The sequence below is a fragment of the Solea solea genome, chromosome 19 (genome assembly GCF_958295425.1).
Source record: "Solea solea chromosome 19, fSolSol10.1, whole genome shotgun sequence".
Classification (NCBI taxonomy): Eukaryota; Metazoa; Chordata; class Actinopteri; order Pleuronectiformes; family Soleidae; genus Solea; species Solea solea.
Genome location: NC_081152.1, coordinates 20473143 through 20488825, shown reverse-complemented (window position 1 = coordinate 20488825; position 15683 = coordinate 20473143). Strand labels below are relative to the sequence as shown.

General features: G+C 39.5%; 1 protein-coding gene across 2 annotated transcripts in view; it reads left to right on the top strand.

The window, feature by feature from the left end:
- si:ch211-196i2.1 (collagen alpha-1(I) chain) overlaps positions 1–15133 on the top strand; it is a 94717-nt gene extending 79584 nt beyond the window's left edge. For both annotated transcript variants that reach the window (XM_058617624.1, XM_058617625.1), the window contains 31 exons: positions 81–125; positions 572–679; positions 773–826; positions 907–960; positions 1269–1322; positions 1957–2064; positions 3072–3125; positions 3233–3340; positions 4104–4157; positions 4291–4344; positions 4554–4607; positions 4691–4744; positions 5220–5327; positions 5496–5549; positions 5646–5699; positions 7159–7212; positions 7617–7670; positions 7787–7840; positions 7922–7975; positions 8086–8139; positions 8557–8610; positions 8726–8779; positions 8888–8941; positions 9690–9707; positions 9823–9876; positions 10838–10900; positions 10995–11160; positions 11619–11728; positions 12376–12456; positions 13468–13650; positions 13733–15133. In XM_058617624.1, the coding sequence (XP_058473607.1) occupies positions 81–125; positions 572–679; positions 773–826; positions 907–960; positions 1269–1322; positions 1957–2064; positions 3072–3125; positions 3233–3340; positions 4104–4157; positions 4291–4344; positions 4554–4607; positions 4691–4744; positions 5220–5327; positions 5496–5549; positions 5646–5699; positions 7159–7212; positions 7617–7670; positions 7787–7840; positions 7922–7975; positions 8086–8139; positions 8557–8610; positions 8726–8779; positions 8888–8941; positions 9690–9707; positions 9823–9876; positions 10838–10900; positions 10995–11160; positions 11619–11728; positions 12376–12456; positions 13468–13650; positions 13733–13888 (2280 nt within the window). In that variant the 3' untranslated portion in view covers positions 13889–15133. The remainder of the gene's footprint in view (positions 1–80; positions 126–571; positions 680–772; positions 827–906; positions 961–1268; positions 1323–1956; positions 2065–3071; positions 3126–3232; positions 3341–4103; positions 4158–4290; positions 4345–4553; positions 4608–4690; positions 4745–5219; positions 5328–5495; positions 5550–5645; positions 5700–7158; positions 7213–7616; positions 7671–7786; positions 7841–7921; positions 7976–8085; positions 8140–8556; positions 8611–8725; positions 8780–8887; positions 8942–9689; positions 9708–9822; positions 9877–10837; positions 10901–10994; positions 11161–11618; positions 11729–12375; positions 12457–13467; positions 13651–13732) is intronic.
- Positions 15134–15683: the final 550 nt, after the last annotated feature.

Sequence of the window (15683 nt, the reverse complement as noted above, 5' to 3'; positions counted from 1 at the left end):
GTTGGGTAACAGGTCAAATATTTAAGATTTCTTTGTTTTTGTATCAGCCTGTGATTTTAAATCGTGTTGTTTTGTCACAGGGTCGACCTGGAGATGAAGGAACCAAAGGAATTCCAGGCCCAGTGGTGAGTGTTTCTAACTGTTTTATTTACATCCTACAATAATAAACAGACTTAATAAATGTGCTACAGATCATTATCAGATCCAAGATTACGCACAGATTACCAAAACTCTGGATTTTTAAACTTGCATTAGTCGCACAGCTGTGGCTAAAGGATAATTTCTGTTTTCCTTTTGGCAAGTCATGCTAGCAGACACGACCTGCGGCTAATGCTAGTGCTAACTACATTTATATTTGTGACACAAGTAGTGACACAAGTAGTGGGTAGTATATACTACTACTGTAATAGTAGTATGTAGTTTATATTTAAGGTAACAGGAAGTACAGCTTTCTCAGTCAATCATGGCCCGTTTGCTAGCTTGCGGTGGTCGCACACAGCAGCTAGCAGTGACACAGAAGAGTTAAATAATCTTAAATAAACTGATTTAATGAACTTTACTTGTTCTCCAGGGGCCTCCAGGTGTTCCAGGCTCTAAAGGAGCAAATGGAAAACCTGGACCTCGAGGAAGTTCGGGGCCCCTGGGACCTGAGGGGCCACCGGGGCCAACAGGAATCCTAGTGAGTGGGTACCTACCAGCGACATCGTGGTTATTTATGTTTAACGCTTTTGCTGCTATCGACACATTTAAAAACATGTTTCTTAATCTTCAGGGTCCACAGGGGGACGAGGGGTTGTTAGGAGAAGCAGGGATAAGAGGAGAGAAGGTAAACTGCAGTATTTATCTTATTTCTTTTATTAAATAAATATATATGTTCAGCTGCTAAACTGCAGCTGTAATCCGCAGGGATTACCTGGCCCAGCCGGGGATACTGGACTCCAAGGACAAGATGGAGAACAGGTTGGTAAAAAACAAGCTGATTACTCTAAATTACAACGACAGGGGGCGCTCTAAACATGAACATTTCTACACATAACTGAGAAATTGTACAACTGGTACGTCATAAAAAAAAGGTTTCTATGACCTTGTGTGGCTGCTAATGCTACGCTAACAAACAAACAATGGTTTAAAACTGAAGTCAAACCTGTCAAACTCTCTGTGAGAGTTTTATGAGGAGGTGAAACAAGATAAAAATGATAGATGTTCATATATTCTATAGCATCATAGCACAACAAAGCTGATACATGCTTTGACCTTTGACCCGTCAGGGACTTCCTGGCCAAACAGGAAATGAGGGCCCACCAGGACGGAAAGGAGACCAGGTCAGTGACTCTGTGTTAACACACACACACACACACACCACAAGTAGAAGGAAAGTAAGAAGTAGAACAGATTCAATGATTTTTCGTTCCACACAAAAAGGTACAGTTATAATTTTAAAGGTATAGTTCAGGGTTTTCTTAATTGGTCAGCACTGTGGCCGTCCCTGAGCTGAGACCCAGTCTGAGACAGAATGGCATGCAAGGAATAACACATAATTCAACAGACAACTGAAGTTTGTGTCACTTTCTAAGCAATTTACTCTCCCACACCAAACTCCATAGAGAAAATCAGCGATTTTAGCGCACAGGGACTCAGGAGCTGCTGGTCTACTGCTGCATCATTTAATGAGTTTGTGCCATTTCGGTCAAACTGAACGAATGGTTCCAAACACTGAAGTCACAAATAACATGCTTTGAGTCGCTGAAGGAGGCAGCAGTGGGTCAACGACTCCTGTGTGCTGTGATGTTAAAATCGCTGATATTCTCTATGGGGTTTGGTGTAGGAGAGCGAGTGGTTTTCAAACTTGAGTTTCGAGCCAGAAAAGCCTGTGTATCAATGAGATAAGCTAAGATAAACAGCTCTGGAGTGAAACTGTAAATTCTTCCTGTCGTCTAACATTGTCATGTTTGACAGGGCGACACAGGCCTGTGTGGGAAACCTGGTGCCTCGGGGCCCCCAGGAGAGAGAGGACCTGAGGGCCTCAAAGGCTTACAGGGTACGGATGGAGAACTGGGTAAAGAGGTAGGTGTTTTTTTGTTTTTTAATGTGCTATTTAAACACTTTTAAATGATTTACAGATGTACGTGACAGATCGGCTCCACAGGAAAAGTGATTTTCTAATTCAGTGAAGAATTTAATGACTTAATGAGCTCATCATCATCATTAGCATGTTTAACAGCCTGACCCAAGTGTGTGTGTGTCGTGTTATGGTTAACAGATGTTCTTGTTTTGTGTGGATGTTTTTAATGTATTTATGGGTCTAATTAGAGCGTTACCGTCCTGTAATGTGTAAAAATAATTCAGATAATTTGCGATAAAGACATCAGCGATATTTGAATAATGTTAAACCACTGTCGTCACGGTTACATCATCTGTGAAATTACATTTTCCTCATGATGCGTTCTGTGGCCGAGATGTCTGTGATATCCTTAAAGGAATAGTTTCAGATTTTTTTAAAGTGAGTTTTTTGAGTGGTTGTGCTCCGAGAACCACTAGAGGGCGGGTGCAAGCTCAGTGAAAACTTAGTAGAGGCTCACCAAATAAAATGTACGTTATCGTAAGTGTATACTATCTTAAAAATATGCTCACTGCTTAATTTTGCTGTTAAAAAGCTGGAAAACTGAAAAATGTAAACCCACACCAAACTCCATTGAGAAAATCAGTGTTTTTAGCTCACAGGGACACAGGAGCTGCTGGTCCACTTCTTCCTCGTGTGGTCAGTTTATGTCACTTTTGTTACTCCAAACAAGTACTATTAAACACTCAATGTCACAAATAACTAATTTAAAGTCACTGATGGAGGCAGCGGCAGCAGCAACGTCTGGTTGCTGTGATGTAAAATCGATGATTTTCTCTGTGGGGTTTGGTGTTGAGGAAAGATGAGAAAGATTGACAGTCACACAAACTTCACTTTTCTGGAACCAGAACCACCATTCGTGTTTTTTATGATACTATATATTTAACGTAGAGTGTCAAATCTCAGTGGATAGTGATTATTAAAAGTTTCGTTAAATATCTGTCTTCTGCAGGGAGATGTTGGACTTCCTGGAGAAGTTGGAGATCATGGTGCTAAAGGAGAGATGGTAAACTTCACTGATAGTCGATGCTGCTAATGTCAGAGGTCGATAATGATGATGATGATGATGATGTGTTTGTAGACTGTGATCAGACTCTGGTCTTCTGTCCTCAGGGTCAGGTGGGGCCTCCAGGTCTGTCTGGTCGAGAAGGTTCCTGGGGAGCGATCGGGGAAAACGGAGAGAGAGGTTTGAAGGGAGAGAAAGGCCACGCTGGACTCTTGGTGAGTGTTATGAACATTTTACTCAGATTAAGTTGGGAAGAATTGGGACACAATTAATCTCCTCTCCGAAAGTTTGTTTTTTATCGATTAGGGATTTAATATAAGATTATAAAAGTCCTGATGTGATTTTCAAACATTCCTGAATCCTGAAGAGTCCAAATAGACTAAACTGTATAAAACTGACCACTAATAATCCATGATTTACCACTGGCCAGAAGGACTTAATCCAGGGTTTGACCAGTGTGAATGTGTTTAAGTAGCATTGACTCCCAAAGTTAGACTCTGACAACCGACAATAGTGTGAACCCAAGACGTAAGAAAACATTTAAATTTGTTATCTTTGCGTTTTATACCAGCGCTAAGACTCAACTCTACTCTTTACAGTTTTATATTTTGAGACTTTTGTTATTTTATAAGCAAGTTCATATAACAACGTACAAAATACAAAAGTAATGTCCGTACATTGTTACTCAGCTCTGTTAAGTGTCGTATCAAGTTCATGCTGTATATATTTTGTTTTTTTTATTCTAGTGTATTCTAGTCTATTTTAGTCAATATTTTTACTTTATTGTAAATTTATAGATGTGAAAATGCGAACTTTGTTAATCCCTGTTTTAATGTGTTTTCCCAGGTGTAGACCTGTTTAACTTTAGTGTTAAAAGAGGTTTAAGTTTCATTAAAACCAGTAGAAAATGTCACATTCATTCATTCATTCATTCATTCATCATTCATTCATTCATTCATCATTCATTGTCTTGAACAGGGAGAGCCGGGGCTGATGGGTAAACTGGGACCTGTAGGTCTGGCAGGTTTAAAGGTGACTGTATTCCAGTTTTTATTGGACTTTATTTATTTATTTTATTGATTTTATATTCAGCTTTGGTCGACATTTACTGATCCACCTGTGTGTGTGTGTGTGTGTGTGTGTGTGTGTGTGTGTGTGCTTTAAGGGAGTCACAAGTCCTCGTGGACCTCTGGGACCAGATGGTCCTCAGGGACAGAAGGTAATGAAAACACTTTTCTTGTCACAACAAGATGAAGAAATGTCTCTGACAAAAATAGAGCAAATGTATTGTATACATATATATATATGTATATATATATATATATATACATATATGTATATACATATATATATGTATATATATATATATATATATATATATATATGTATGTATGTATATATGTATAAAATGTTGACTCTTGTCTCCAGGGGGAGTCTGGACCGTTTGGGATGACTGGTCCTCCTGGGTCAGCAGGACCTCCGGTAAACTCTTACTCTGTAAACAGAGGCCTGTGTTTTTCTGTATGTGGAAAAATATAACTATAAAGTTTTTGTATTTTTCACAGGGAATAATTGGAGCTCATGGTGTCAAAGGAGACGCAGGGAGGACGGGACCACCTGTGAGTAACGAATCACTTTATTTGCTTTGTTTATGAGACAAATGACACCAAGTAATGTGATTTGTTTTAGTCCAAATTAAAACTAAACCAGGCAAAACAGTGAAAACATGGCTGCCAGTGTTGATACCTCATAAAATCTACACCAGACCACGTCAACATGTCTTATTTGCCACTTTCTCAGTTTTACAACAGGAAAACAAAAACAAAAGAGAATTGTGTTGCCCTGTAAACCGCTCACTCTCCCACACCAAACTCCATAGAGAAAATTAGCAATTTTTCGTCACAGCACACAGGAGTTGTCGGTCCACTTCTGCCTCCATCAGTGAATCCAAATGACTTTTTTCTGACTTCAGTGCTTGTAATTGTTTCTTCAGCTTTACTTCAGTGGCACAAACTGACCACTAGAGGCAGCAGTGCAAACACCTTTCCAAAAGGTGATCATCACGTGTGTGTTTTCATGTTATTTCCATGGCAGGGTCCAGTGGGACAGGTTGGACAACAGGGAGAGCTGGGACATAAGGGGGAACCAGGACCTCAGGGACTGAAGGGAGATCCAGGTTCTCCTGGTCCACCAGGGGAACAGGTCAGTGTGGCTTTCATGGATCTCATCTATATAAAATAATCATCTACTGAATTTGACCTTGGTGCAGTACACACCTGCGTCGTAAGTGTATGATTTATGGTTGTGTGAAAAATATCCATAAACGTGTCTGTGTGTAATATTGATGATGATGATGATGATGATGTACAGGGAGAGGAGGGTCTGCAGGGGGTTCAAGGTCCTCCAGCCCTGCCAGGCTTTGAGGTAAAAACACCATCATTAACACTCTATAACGCTCATTTACCTCAACAATGATGATTGAATGAATGAATAATTATTGAATGAATGATTATTCATCAGGGGTCTCCTGGAGAGATGGGCCCCCAGGGCCCCCCAGGTCCTCCAGGGAAACCTGTAAGTATGAACACTGTCAGCTGCTGGTAATATTATCACAATTATAATCGTCATTCTTGACAATTATCAAAATACAGCATTTATCAGTGTTATTTATATTATACGACTAAATATTTAGTTTTAGTCATCTGAGATGTTTTATATCCCCTTTTAGTGTGCAAAATATAATCCCGTTTTAGTCGACTAAATATAATCCTGTTTGTGTTCGAAATATAATCCCGTTTTAGTCGACTAAATATAATTCTGTTTTAGTGTAAGAAATATAATCCCGTTTTAGTCGACTAAATTTAATCCCGTTATAGTCGACTAGATATAATCCCGTTTTAGTCGACTAAATAATATCCTGTTTTTGTCGACTAGATATAATCCCGTTTTAGTCGACTAAATATAATCCCGTTTTAGTCGACTAAATATACTCCAGTTTTAGTCGACTACATATAATCCCATTATAGTCGACTAAATATAATCCTGTTTTAGTCAACTAAATATACTCCAGTTTTAGTCGACTACATATAATCCCGTTATAGTCTACTAAATATAATCCTGTTTTTGTAAACTAGATATAATTCCGTTTTAGTCAACTAAATATAATTCTGTTTTTGTCGACTAGATATAATCCCGTTTTTAGTCGACTAAATATAATCCCGTTTTAGAGGGCTAAATATAATCCTGTTTTAGTCTACTAAATATCATCCCGTTTTAGTGTACGAAATATAATCCTGTTTTAGTCGACTAAATATAATCCTGTTTTAGTCGACTAAATATAATCGTGTTATAGTCAACTAGATATAATCCCGTTTTAGTCGACTAAATATACTCCAGTTTTAGTCGACTACATATAATCCTGTTATAGTCGACTAAATATAATCCTGTTTTTGTCAACTAGATATAATTCCGTTTTAGTCAACTAAATATAATTCTGTTTTTGTTGACTAGATATAATCCCGTTTTGGTCGACTAAACATAATCCCGTTTTAGAGGGCTAAATATAATGCTGTTTTAGTTGACTAACTATAATTCTGCTTTTGTCGACTAGATATAATCCTGTTTTTGTTGACTAGATATAATCCAGTTTTAGTCGACTAAATATAATCCTGTTTTAGTCGACTAAATATAATCCCGTTTTAGTCGACTAAATATAATCCCAATTTAGTCGACTAAATATGATCCCAATTTAGTCGACTAAATTGAATCCTGTTTTAGTCGACTAAATATATCCCGATTTAGTCTAGTTTTAGTTTAGTTTTTATTTCTTGATCAAAGTTTTCGTCGTCGATTTTTTTCAAATCAACTTTATTTTTATTTACTTTCCGTCTCATTTTTGTCAGTGTAAAAGTGTTGTTGACTTACGTTATTTTCTTCATAGTTTTTTGTTATTGAAATGAAATCACATCTCTCAGTGAGTGAGTAAGTTATTGTACAGCAGAATTAGGAATAATATAATATTGTTGTTTGGCAGGGAACACAAGGAAGAGCAGGACTTGAGGGCAAACCAGGAGAAAATGGAGAGAAGGTAAGATAATAATAATGATGATGAAAATTAACCTTGTTCTTATACCAGCTGTTCAAAAAAAAGTTTACAAACAAGAAAAACGTTTTAGTAAAAGTCCAATGTTAATGGAATTTAAGGTTTGAAAAAAAGAATGAAAAATGAAGGGTTTAATCAGTAAAAATTGGTTTTAAGAGGGGATTATAGAAGAAGTCACTGATTGCAGTGAACACCACCTGTGTTCTCATCCACTTTGCTCTATTTTTATCTCTGTTGTAGTATGAAAATTCTGCATTTTATTCTGGATTTCAGGAAACTGGCCTTTAAAAGCGTGATGCAAAATGATGAATCTAAACATGGATTGGACATGGAAGTCTTCTTTTCCACATAAAAACTAAAATAATATGTTTGTTTGTTTCCGTCCACAGGGAGACGACGGCCTGAGTGGATCAACAGGGAAGCCTGGTCACGTCGGCAGGAGGGTAAGAACTTTCAGTGTTGTGATGACTTTGAAGATAAATCAAAGTCATTCATTTCATATCACATATTTGTTTCTAAACATGTAAAAGTCACAAAATGAACACAAACTCATCCTCAGGGCAAACGTGGGAAAGCTGGAGTCAGAGGAACCAGAGGAGAGAGAGGACCAAAGGTGAGGAAACTCTGTTTATGATGATCACACACTTGTAATGGTGAAGTCATGAATGTGTGTGTGACTGAACGTGTCCCTCAGGGTGAAAAGGGAGACACGGGACATGTAGGAGTCCACGGGTGGCCTGGTCTCATTGTGAGTCCACTTATTTGTCAAATCTAATCATCCATTTTATTCACTTTCAATTTCATGAGACTCTTTTTTTAAGTGAGTGAACTAATTTGTCTTCTGTCTTTCTCGTTAAGGGAGTCCCCGGATTACGTGGAGAGTCGGGGGATCACGGTGAAAAGGGAACAGAGGTAAAGTGGAATATAATACAGAATATTCAAATTATAAACACGTGAAATACGTGATCCATGATAGTATCATAAGGATTTTGAGCCGTTCCTTTCTTTTTAAAACTGTATGCTGTCAGATGAGGATTATTTTATGTGGCTGTAATTGAGTATGAACTCAGCAGAGCAGTTTATAATAAATAACATTATAGAATAAAGCACTTTTACTACCCTGTATTAAGCAGAGATCACATGTAGAAATCATTGTATCATCAGCGTAGAGGCGGATTTTTTCTTGGATGCCCGTCACCAAGGTCATTCATAAAAACACACACGTTTACTTATATTTTTAGACATTGCCCGATCAGTGTTTTGTGTTTGGATACACGTTTATAGCTGCAGTCTAACGTCAGAAAACGTTGTTGTTGTTTGTTTTGTTAGGGTGAGAAAGGCGACATGGGATTCCCTGGACCACCCGGAGGTTATGGCACAAAGGTAAAAACTCATCATCACTTAAACTGGATCTGGTCTAAACGTTGTTTAACCACAGAAAAGGAAAAAAAATTTGCTTTAATGAGACGTCACTGTCATTTTTATTATTTCACTTCAGGGAATGCGTGGTTCTGTTGGCTTCTTGGGTCCAGATGGACCAAAGGGAGAGCAGGTACTGAATAAAATGTTGTCATTTTGTGTGTTGATGTTTGATTTCTTTTAAATAAATAAATAAATAAATAAATATGGTTTTAATGGTCTGTGCACTCTTGTTTTTAAGGGGAGTATTGGTTCTTCAGGGCAGAGGGGAACGCCAGGGATGCCAGGTCTGCCGGTAAGTTTGTAATTTGGTGTATTTATTGTTGCGATCAGTCGTATGTCAGTTTTTCTTAGTTTGTGTTTTGCATTAGAGGTTGTTTTTTTTCTTTGTCAAGAAACAATGTTTTTCAGTTGTCCGTCTATTTGTCTCATTGTAAGGATATACTGTATGTAAGGATAAGGTCCTTTTGCCTTTAAATTTGGCACAAAGGTTTCTTGGACATTTTATTTTTAAGTGTATGATATCTTAAGAACATGTTAGCCACTTTATCGTCCTCTTAAACAACATTTCCTGACTGGAAACTGTCCCTTTATAAACCGCTCACACTCCCGCACCAAAGTCCATAGAGAAAACCAGTGATTTTACATCACAGCACACAGCAGTTGTTGATCCACTTCTGTCTCCATCTGTGAGTTCAGATGTGTTATTTTGTGACTTTGGTGTTTGAATTCCTTTGTTAATATTTAGCACAGTGACACAAAGTGACCACACGAGGCAGCAGTAGAGCAGCAGCTCCTGTGTCCCTGTGAGCTAAAAACGCTGGTTTTCTCTGTGGACTTTGGTGCAGGAGAGTGAGTACTTCTGTTTCCAGGCTGATCATTTTTTGTTTTAACTGAAACCTTTGGGTGTTTTTCTCAGTAGTTTTGAAGTTCATGTTTCATGTGTTAGTCCTGTGAAACCGTGATTAATGTGTTCATCACTCTGGAGCTCTTCACTGTGTAGAATCACACTCATGTCCTCACTTCTCTCTTCTCTGTTGCAGGGATTGTTTGGATTAAAGGTATGAAAGTAAATTATACAACAGCAAAACTCTTCATTTATTTAATTGATCGCACATTTCTCCATGAGTGTAGTTTGTTTGTCATGTTGTTGTTGTTGTTTGTGATCGTCTGCAGGGTTTGAAAGGACACCAGGGACCTCCTGGTCAGTCGGGCAGGAAAGGCCTCCCTGTGAGTACAGACGCTGTCAGACAACATCACATGAAACTGTGACCTGTGTGAGATTAGCAAAAGGGATTTTTTAATCTCAAAGTGGGATTCTAAAATGGCTGCGACCATAAAAACAAACAAAACAAAAACGCCTGTTGTATTTGTTCCACGGTAAATCAGTCGCACACATAGTACTGTTAAATATTTAACTGTAGACGTGTGTGTTGCTGCGCTTCACGATACCATGTAGAGCGTTGTTATCGACTTGACGTCACTTAGCAAAAGACACACCTGGTAAAATCTGTTATCTTAAGTCTATGACATTTTAAGAATATGTTCCCAGTTTTATTATTTTACCATTAGACCGCCTTTTTTTAAACAGGAAACTAAAGATTGTAAACGATTTGTTCTCCTGAACCGAATTCCATAGAGAAAATCTGCGTTTTTGGCTCACAGGGGATACATGGAGCTACTGGTCTACTGCTGCCTCGTGTGGTCAGTTTGTGTCACTGACGTAAATCTGATGGAATGATTTCAAACACTGAAGTCATAAAATAGGACATTTGAACTGACTGATGGAGGCAGAAGTGGATCAACATCTGCTGTGAGCTGTGATGTAAAATCATTGATTTTCTCTATGGGGTTTGGTGCAGGAGAACAAAGAGAGACACAAACATCAGTTTCCTGTCTGACACTGAGATAAAGATACAAGATATAACTCACGCTGCAAATGGTGACTGTTTTAGTTTTTTATCGTTTAATCTGTCAATTATTTTTCCAATTAACTGATAAGATATTCAGTCCATAAAGTGTCAGACAATCAGAAATAAACATTGATCCGTGTGTGTCCCAAACCTTTGTCATGCAGCAAAGAAACCAGAACATATTTACATTTAAGACGCTGAAATCACCAAATAATTGTTTATTTTTGCAAAAAAAAAGACACATTTTACGGTGTAAATACTGAATTCTTGTCTTGTAGGGTCCACCTGGTCTCCCTGGACCTCCAGGAAAGTCTCTGAACTTCACTTTGACTCAACTCAAGGCAAGACACACTCACATTCTCACGTTTGCACATTATCGTTTGACACAGTTTTAACTAAAAACATCTCTGTTTTTCTCCTGGTGTGTTTTCACAGGACCTGATGTACATGTCCGACAAACCAAACTTCCCTCTGATCCAGAACGTGCTGGACTCTCTGCAGCAGGAGCTGCGGCTGCTCGTCGATCCTCCAGATGGCAGCAAAGAGCGTCCAGCCACCACCTGCCTGGAGCTGTGGCTGTGTCACCCCGAGTACAGCAGCGGTCAGTCACACACACACACACAGTAGAGCAGTGGTCAGTCACACACACTCACACACACAGTCTGAGTACAGCAGTGATTTTAGCTCACGTGGACACAGGAGCTGCTGGTCTGCTGCTGCCTCGTTGGTCACTTTGTGTCACTTCAGTAAATGTGAAATAAGGATTTCAAACACCAAAGTCACAAAATGACACGTTTGAAGTCACTGATGAAGCAGCAGTGGATCAGCTGTGATGTAAAATCGATGGTTTTCTCTCTGGGGTTTGGTGCAGAGAGAGTGTCAGAAAACAGTGAGATAAAGCTGAAATATCACCTTAATATCAACAGTATCTTTTTATTACCTCTATAGTATACTATTTAAAATGGTCTGTGATTAGTTTATTTTGAAGTGAACTATTGTATTTATCTTTAATGAAGATGAAGGTTTTTATCTGGTGTATTGTTACTTTGTCTCCTGCAGGGATGTACTACATCGATCCAAACCAGGGCAGCAGCTCTGACGCTGTGCTGGCTTACTGCATCTTCTCATCCTCGTCTGCACAGACCTGCCTCTACCCTCGAGACTCTCAGGTATGAAGACGACGGCAAGAGAAGCCGGGAGTGAAGTCGCTTTGTTTAGTTTGAGGTTCTCATAAAATCTACACCTGCTTAAGTTAAGGTTACTTTAAGAATGCCCTTTCACCTGTAAATGCCTGTTTTTAAACCACTCACTCTCCCACACCAAACCCCATAGAGAAAAACAGTGATTTTAGCTCACAGAGACACAGGAGCTGCTGGTGCACTGCTGCCTCGTGTGGTCACTTTGTGTCACTGAGATAAATCCGAACAAAGTTCTTCAACCACTGAAGTCTCAAAATAACATTTGAACTCAGCGTTGGAGGCAGCAGTGGATCAGCAACTCCTGTGTCCCTGTGATGTAAAATCGTCCATTTTCTCTATGGGCTTTGGTGCAGGGAGAGTGACGGGTTACTAACGTGTGTGTTCAGTATGAAAACGCCGTCCAACAGTGACATAAAGCTGCAGATATATCAGTTAAACATTGCAGTGATAATGTAAGATTTGTTCACATCTGTGAGCTAAAAATCAGGTAAAAAAATGTATTAATTTTATTATTATATAACACACCCTCGTGACCTCGTCCACTGAATCACTGCAACATCAAACACTGATGGATTTATAAAGGATTTAAAACGCTGTGTCTTCTCCTTCGTCTGCAGCTTCCTATCAAAGCCTGGATGAAGGAGTTTTCAGAGGAAGGATCCTTCGAGTGGCTCAGTCGCCTGGAGCACGGCTTTCAGGTGACTGAGTGAATGAATGAATGAGTGAGACGTTCATGTAACAACGTTGACAACACGACGACAACATGCTGCTTTTATACATTTATATACATGTTTCCAGGGTGTTTTTCAAACTTTTTTATGATTCTTTTTTTCGCTCCTTTTTGGTTAAAAAATAAAGAAGAAAAACGTTCCCAGGGAACAATGTTTTAAATATAGAAAAACTTTTATTCTTTCTCAGAATTTTCCTGTTTTCCTATGTTTGTAGTTCTGCTTCTGGCAATTAGGGGGAGTCAGCTTAACCACAGTCGCTTTCTAAAGAACGTGATATTATGAAGAACGTTTAAGATTTGGAGCAAATGTTCACTCGGACTGGAGAATGACGTGGTTTGATTTGGTGATTAAAGAAGGTCAAAGTTGAAGGATCACTGTGACCTCGTGGATCTAATCTTTAGCCAAACAATACTTTTAACATTCGTATTAACTACTAACATTCAGACAAAGTTAAAGTGATCATTCAGGTGATTTCAAGTGCAGTTTGTACCAGCTTCTGACTAAATGAGACGCCCCCTTGTGCCCAGAATGGGTACTCTCACAAAGAAAAAACAGATTTTTAGCTGAAAATCTAACCCTGCTCAATTGTATGATATCATAAGAATATATTTATGAAGTTAGACCGTCTTTTTTAACAGGAAACTCAAGTTTTTAAACTTCCAACTCTCCCACACCAAAGTCCACAGAGAAAATCAGTGATTTTAGCTCACGTGGACACAGGAGCTACTGCTCTGCTGCTGCCTCGTGTGGTCACTTTGTGTCACTGAGGTCATTCTGAACAAAGTATTTAAAATCGAAGTGACAAAATAACACGTTTGAACCTAGTGATGGAGGCAGCAGTGGATCAACAACTCCTGTGTGTGTGATGTTAAAATCACTGATTTTCTCTGTGGGCTTTGGTGTGAGAGAGTGAAGAACTTAGATTTAAAGCTGAAAATCCCTTTAACGCTGTGTTTTCTTGTTCCATCTTCTCCTCAGTTTGATTTCCCTGACGCTAACGTGGTCCAGATGCGGTTCCTGCGGTTACACAGCAGCACCGCGGTGCAGAACGTCACGTACTCGTGTCACCCCGGACACAGACTGGGCGAGACCGACATCGACGTCAAGTTTCTCACCGACACCAGGAAGCAGAGTTTCCTCGGAGAGCTGAAGGACTGCGTGGTACGACTGACCGAGACCATCACGTGCAGTATTCTCTCGTATAAGATGTCACGTTAACTTCCTGTTTTTGTGTGCGTCGCAGCCCGGCGAGGAGGCGGAGTCTGCGGCCCGCGAGTCTGTGTTTGGGTTCGAGGACCTGCAGCTGCTTCCTCTCAGAGACTTGGCTCTAAAAGCTTCAGGAATCAACGACGTCACGTTCCTGTTTGGCTTCACCATCGGACCCGTGTGTTTCAGCTAGAGGGGGCGCCAGAGAGCCGCGCCACGCCACAGCGTCCTGGAGGACTCACAGGGTCCAGGACTCATTTAAAAAAAACAACCCAGAAAACATGGACGCCAGAGGGGAAGTTAAAGGGGGTTTAAAGGAAACGCTCCTGTTGTTTGGTGCTGTGTGACTCCGTGTCAGTGAGTGTGTGAGTGTGTGAGGGCACAGACGCCCCGCGGAACTTTGTTTACAGAGACATTTATCTGCTTCTTCTTGCATTGAATAATTTAAATTTAAAATGTAAGTTGTTGTTTTTTATCCTTTTATATTTGTTTTTATTTCTGTCACGTCCTCTGTGCAGAGGTCAGGCTCTTCAGCTGACCTCCACAAAAACAAAGGGATCATTCAAGTTGTGTTTTAAAGTATTGTTCATCTTTGTGAACCGCTAACTCTCCTGCACCAAAGCCCACAGAGAAAAGCAGGGATTTTAACATCACAGCTCACAGGAGTTGTTGATCCACTGCTGCCTCTGTCACTAAGTTCAAATGTGTTATTTTATGATTTCAGGGTTTGATTTACCTCAGTGACACAAAGTGACCACACGAGGCAGCAGTGGACCAGCGGCTCCTGTGTCTCCGTGAGCTTAAATCAGTGATTTTCTCAGTGGACTTTGGTGCAGGAGAGTTAATGTCACACAAACTACAGTTTCTAGCTGGAAAAAAAGCTGATTTAATGGAGACATAAGGCAGCAAAAATATTCATAAGACATTTGTGGACTTTAGTTGACATGAACTTTAATTCTGTGAGACTTTTGTTCAGTGTCTAAAATGACTGGTTGTATGATTTACCTCCATAGAGAAAATCCATCATTTTCCATCACAGCACAGAGGAGTCGTTGATCCACTGCTGTGTCCATTAATAAGTTAAAATGTCTTATTTTTCTCATTCAGTGTTTAAAATCCTTTGTTACGATTTAAAACTTGAACTCCCCCTTTAACAATGTGTTCTGATGGGGACACAGCTACTGTCGTCTCATTGGCCACAGGTGCTTCCACTGCTCTTGTTCTGTGAGTGAGGTGGGTATTTTTTTCTCCTTGGTGCTGATTAATTAACACGTTTATTTAATAACTAAAACAAAACAGAAACAAACTGCCTTTATTTCCACTTTCATGTCATTGTATCTCACATCTCAGGTAAAAAACACAAACTGTACAAACACACGGACACTGAAGCAACATGTTGTACTTCTGCATTCATTAAACGTGACGTGTTCAAGTTAAAGTGAGGTTGTATGAGGTTTTTATACACACTTAGATACTGCCTCGGTCGCTCCACACCATAGTACACTCACAAAAACTGGGATTTCTTTGACAGGAAACTGAAGTTTATAAACCACTCATTCTCCCACATCAAAGTCCACTTAAAAATGTCTTAACTAATAAAATCTCCACCAGCTTAAGTCTACAATATCTTAAAAACATGTTCACATCTTTGTTTCACTGTGAGACAAACATTTCCAACAGGAAAGTGACATTTATTAACTGCTCACTCTCTCGCACCAAACTCCATTGAGGAACTCAGTGATTTTAGCTCACAGGGACACAGGTGCTGCTGGTCTACTGCTGCCTCGTGTGGTCACTTTGTGTCACTACAGTAAATCCGAGCAGACGTTTTTAAACAGCGACATCACAAAACAACACGTTTGGACTCACTGACAGAGGCAGCAGTGGATCGACAACTCCTTTGAGCTGTGACATTAAAATGGATGATTTTCTCTATGGAGTTTGGTGCAGGAGAGTTTGAACTTTTTTTCAAAAACAGCACAAACTGG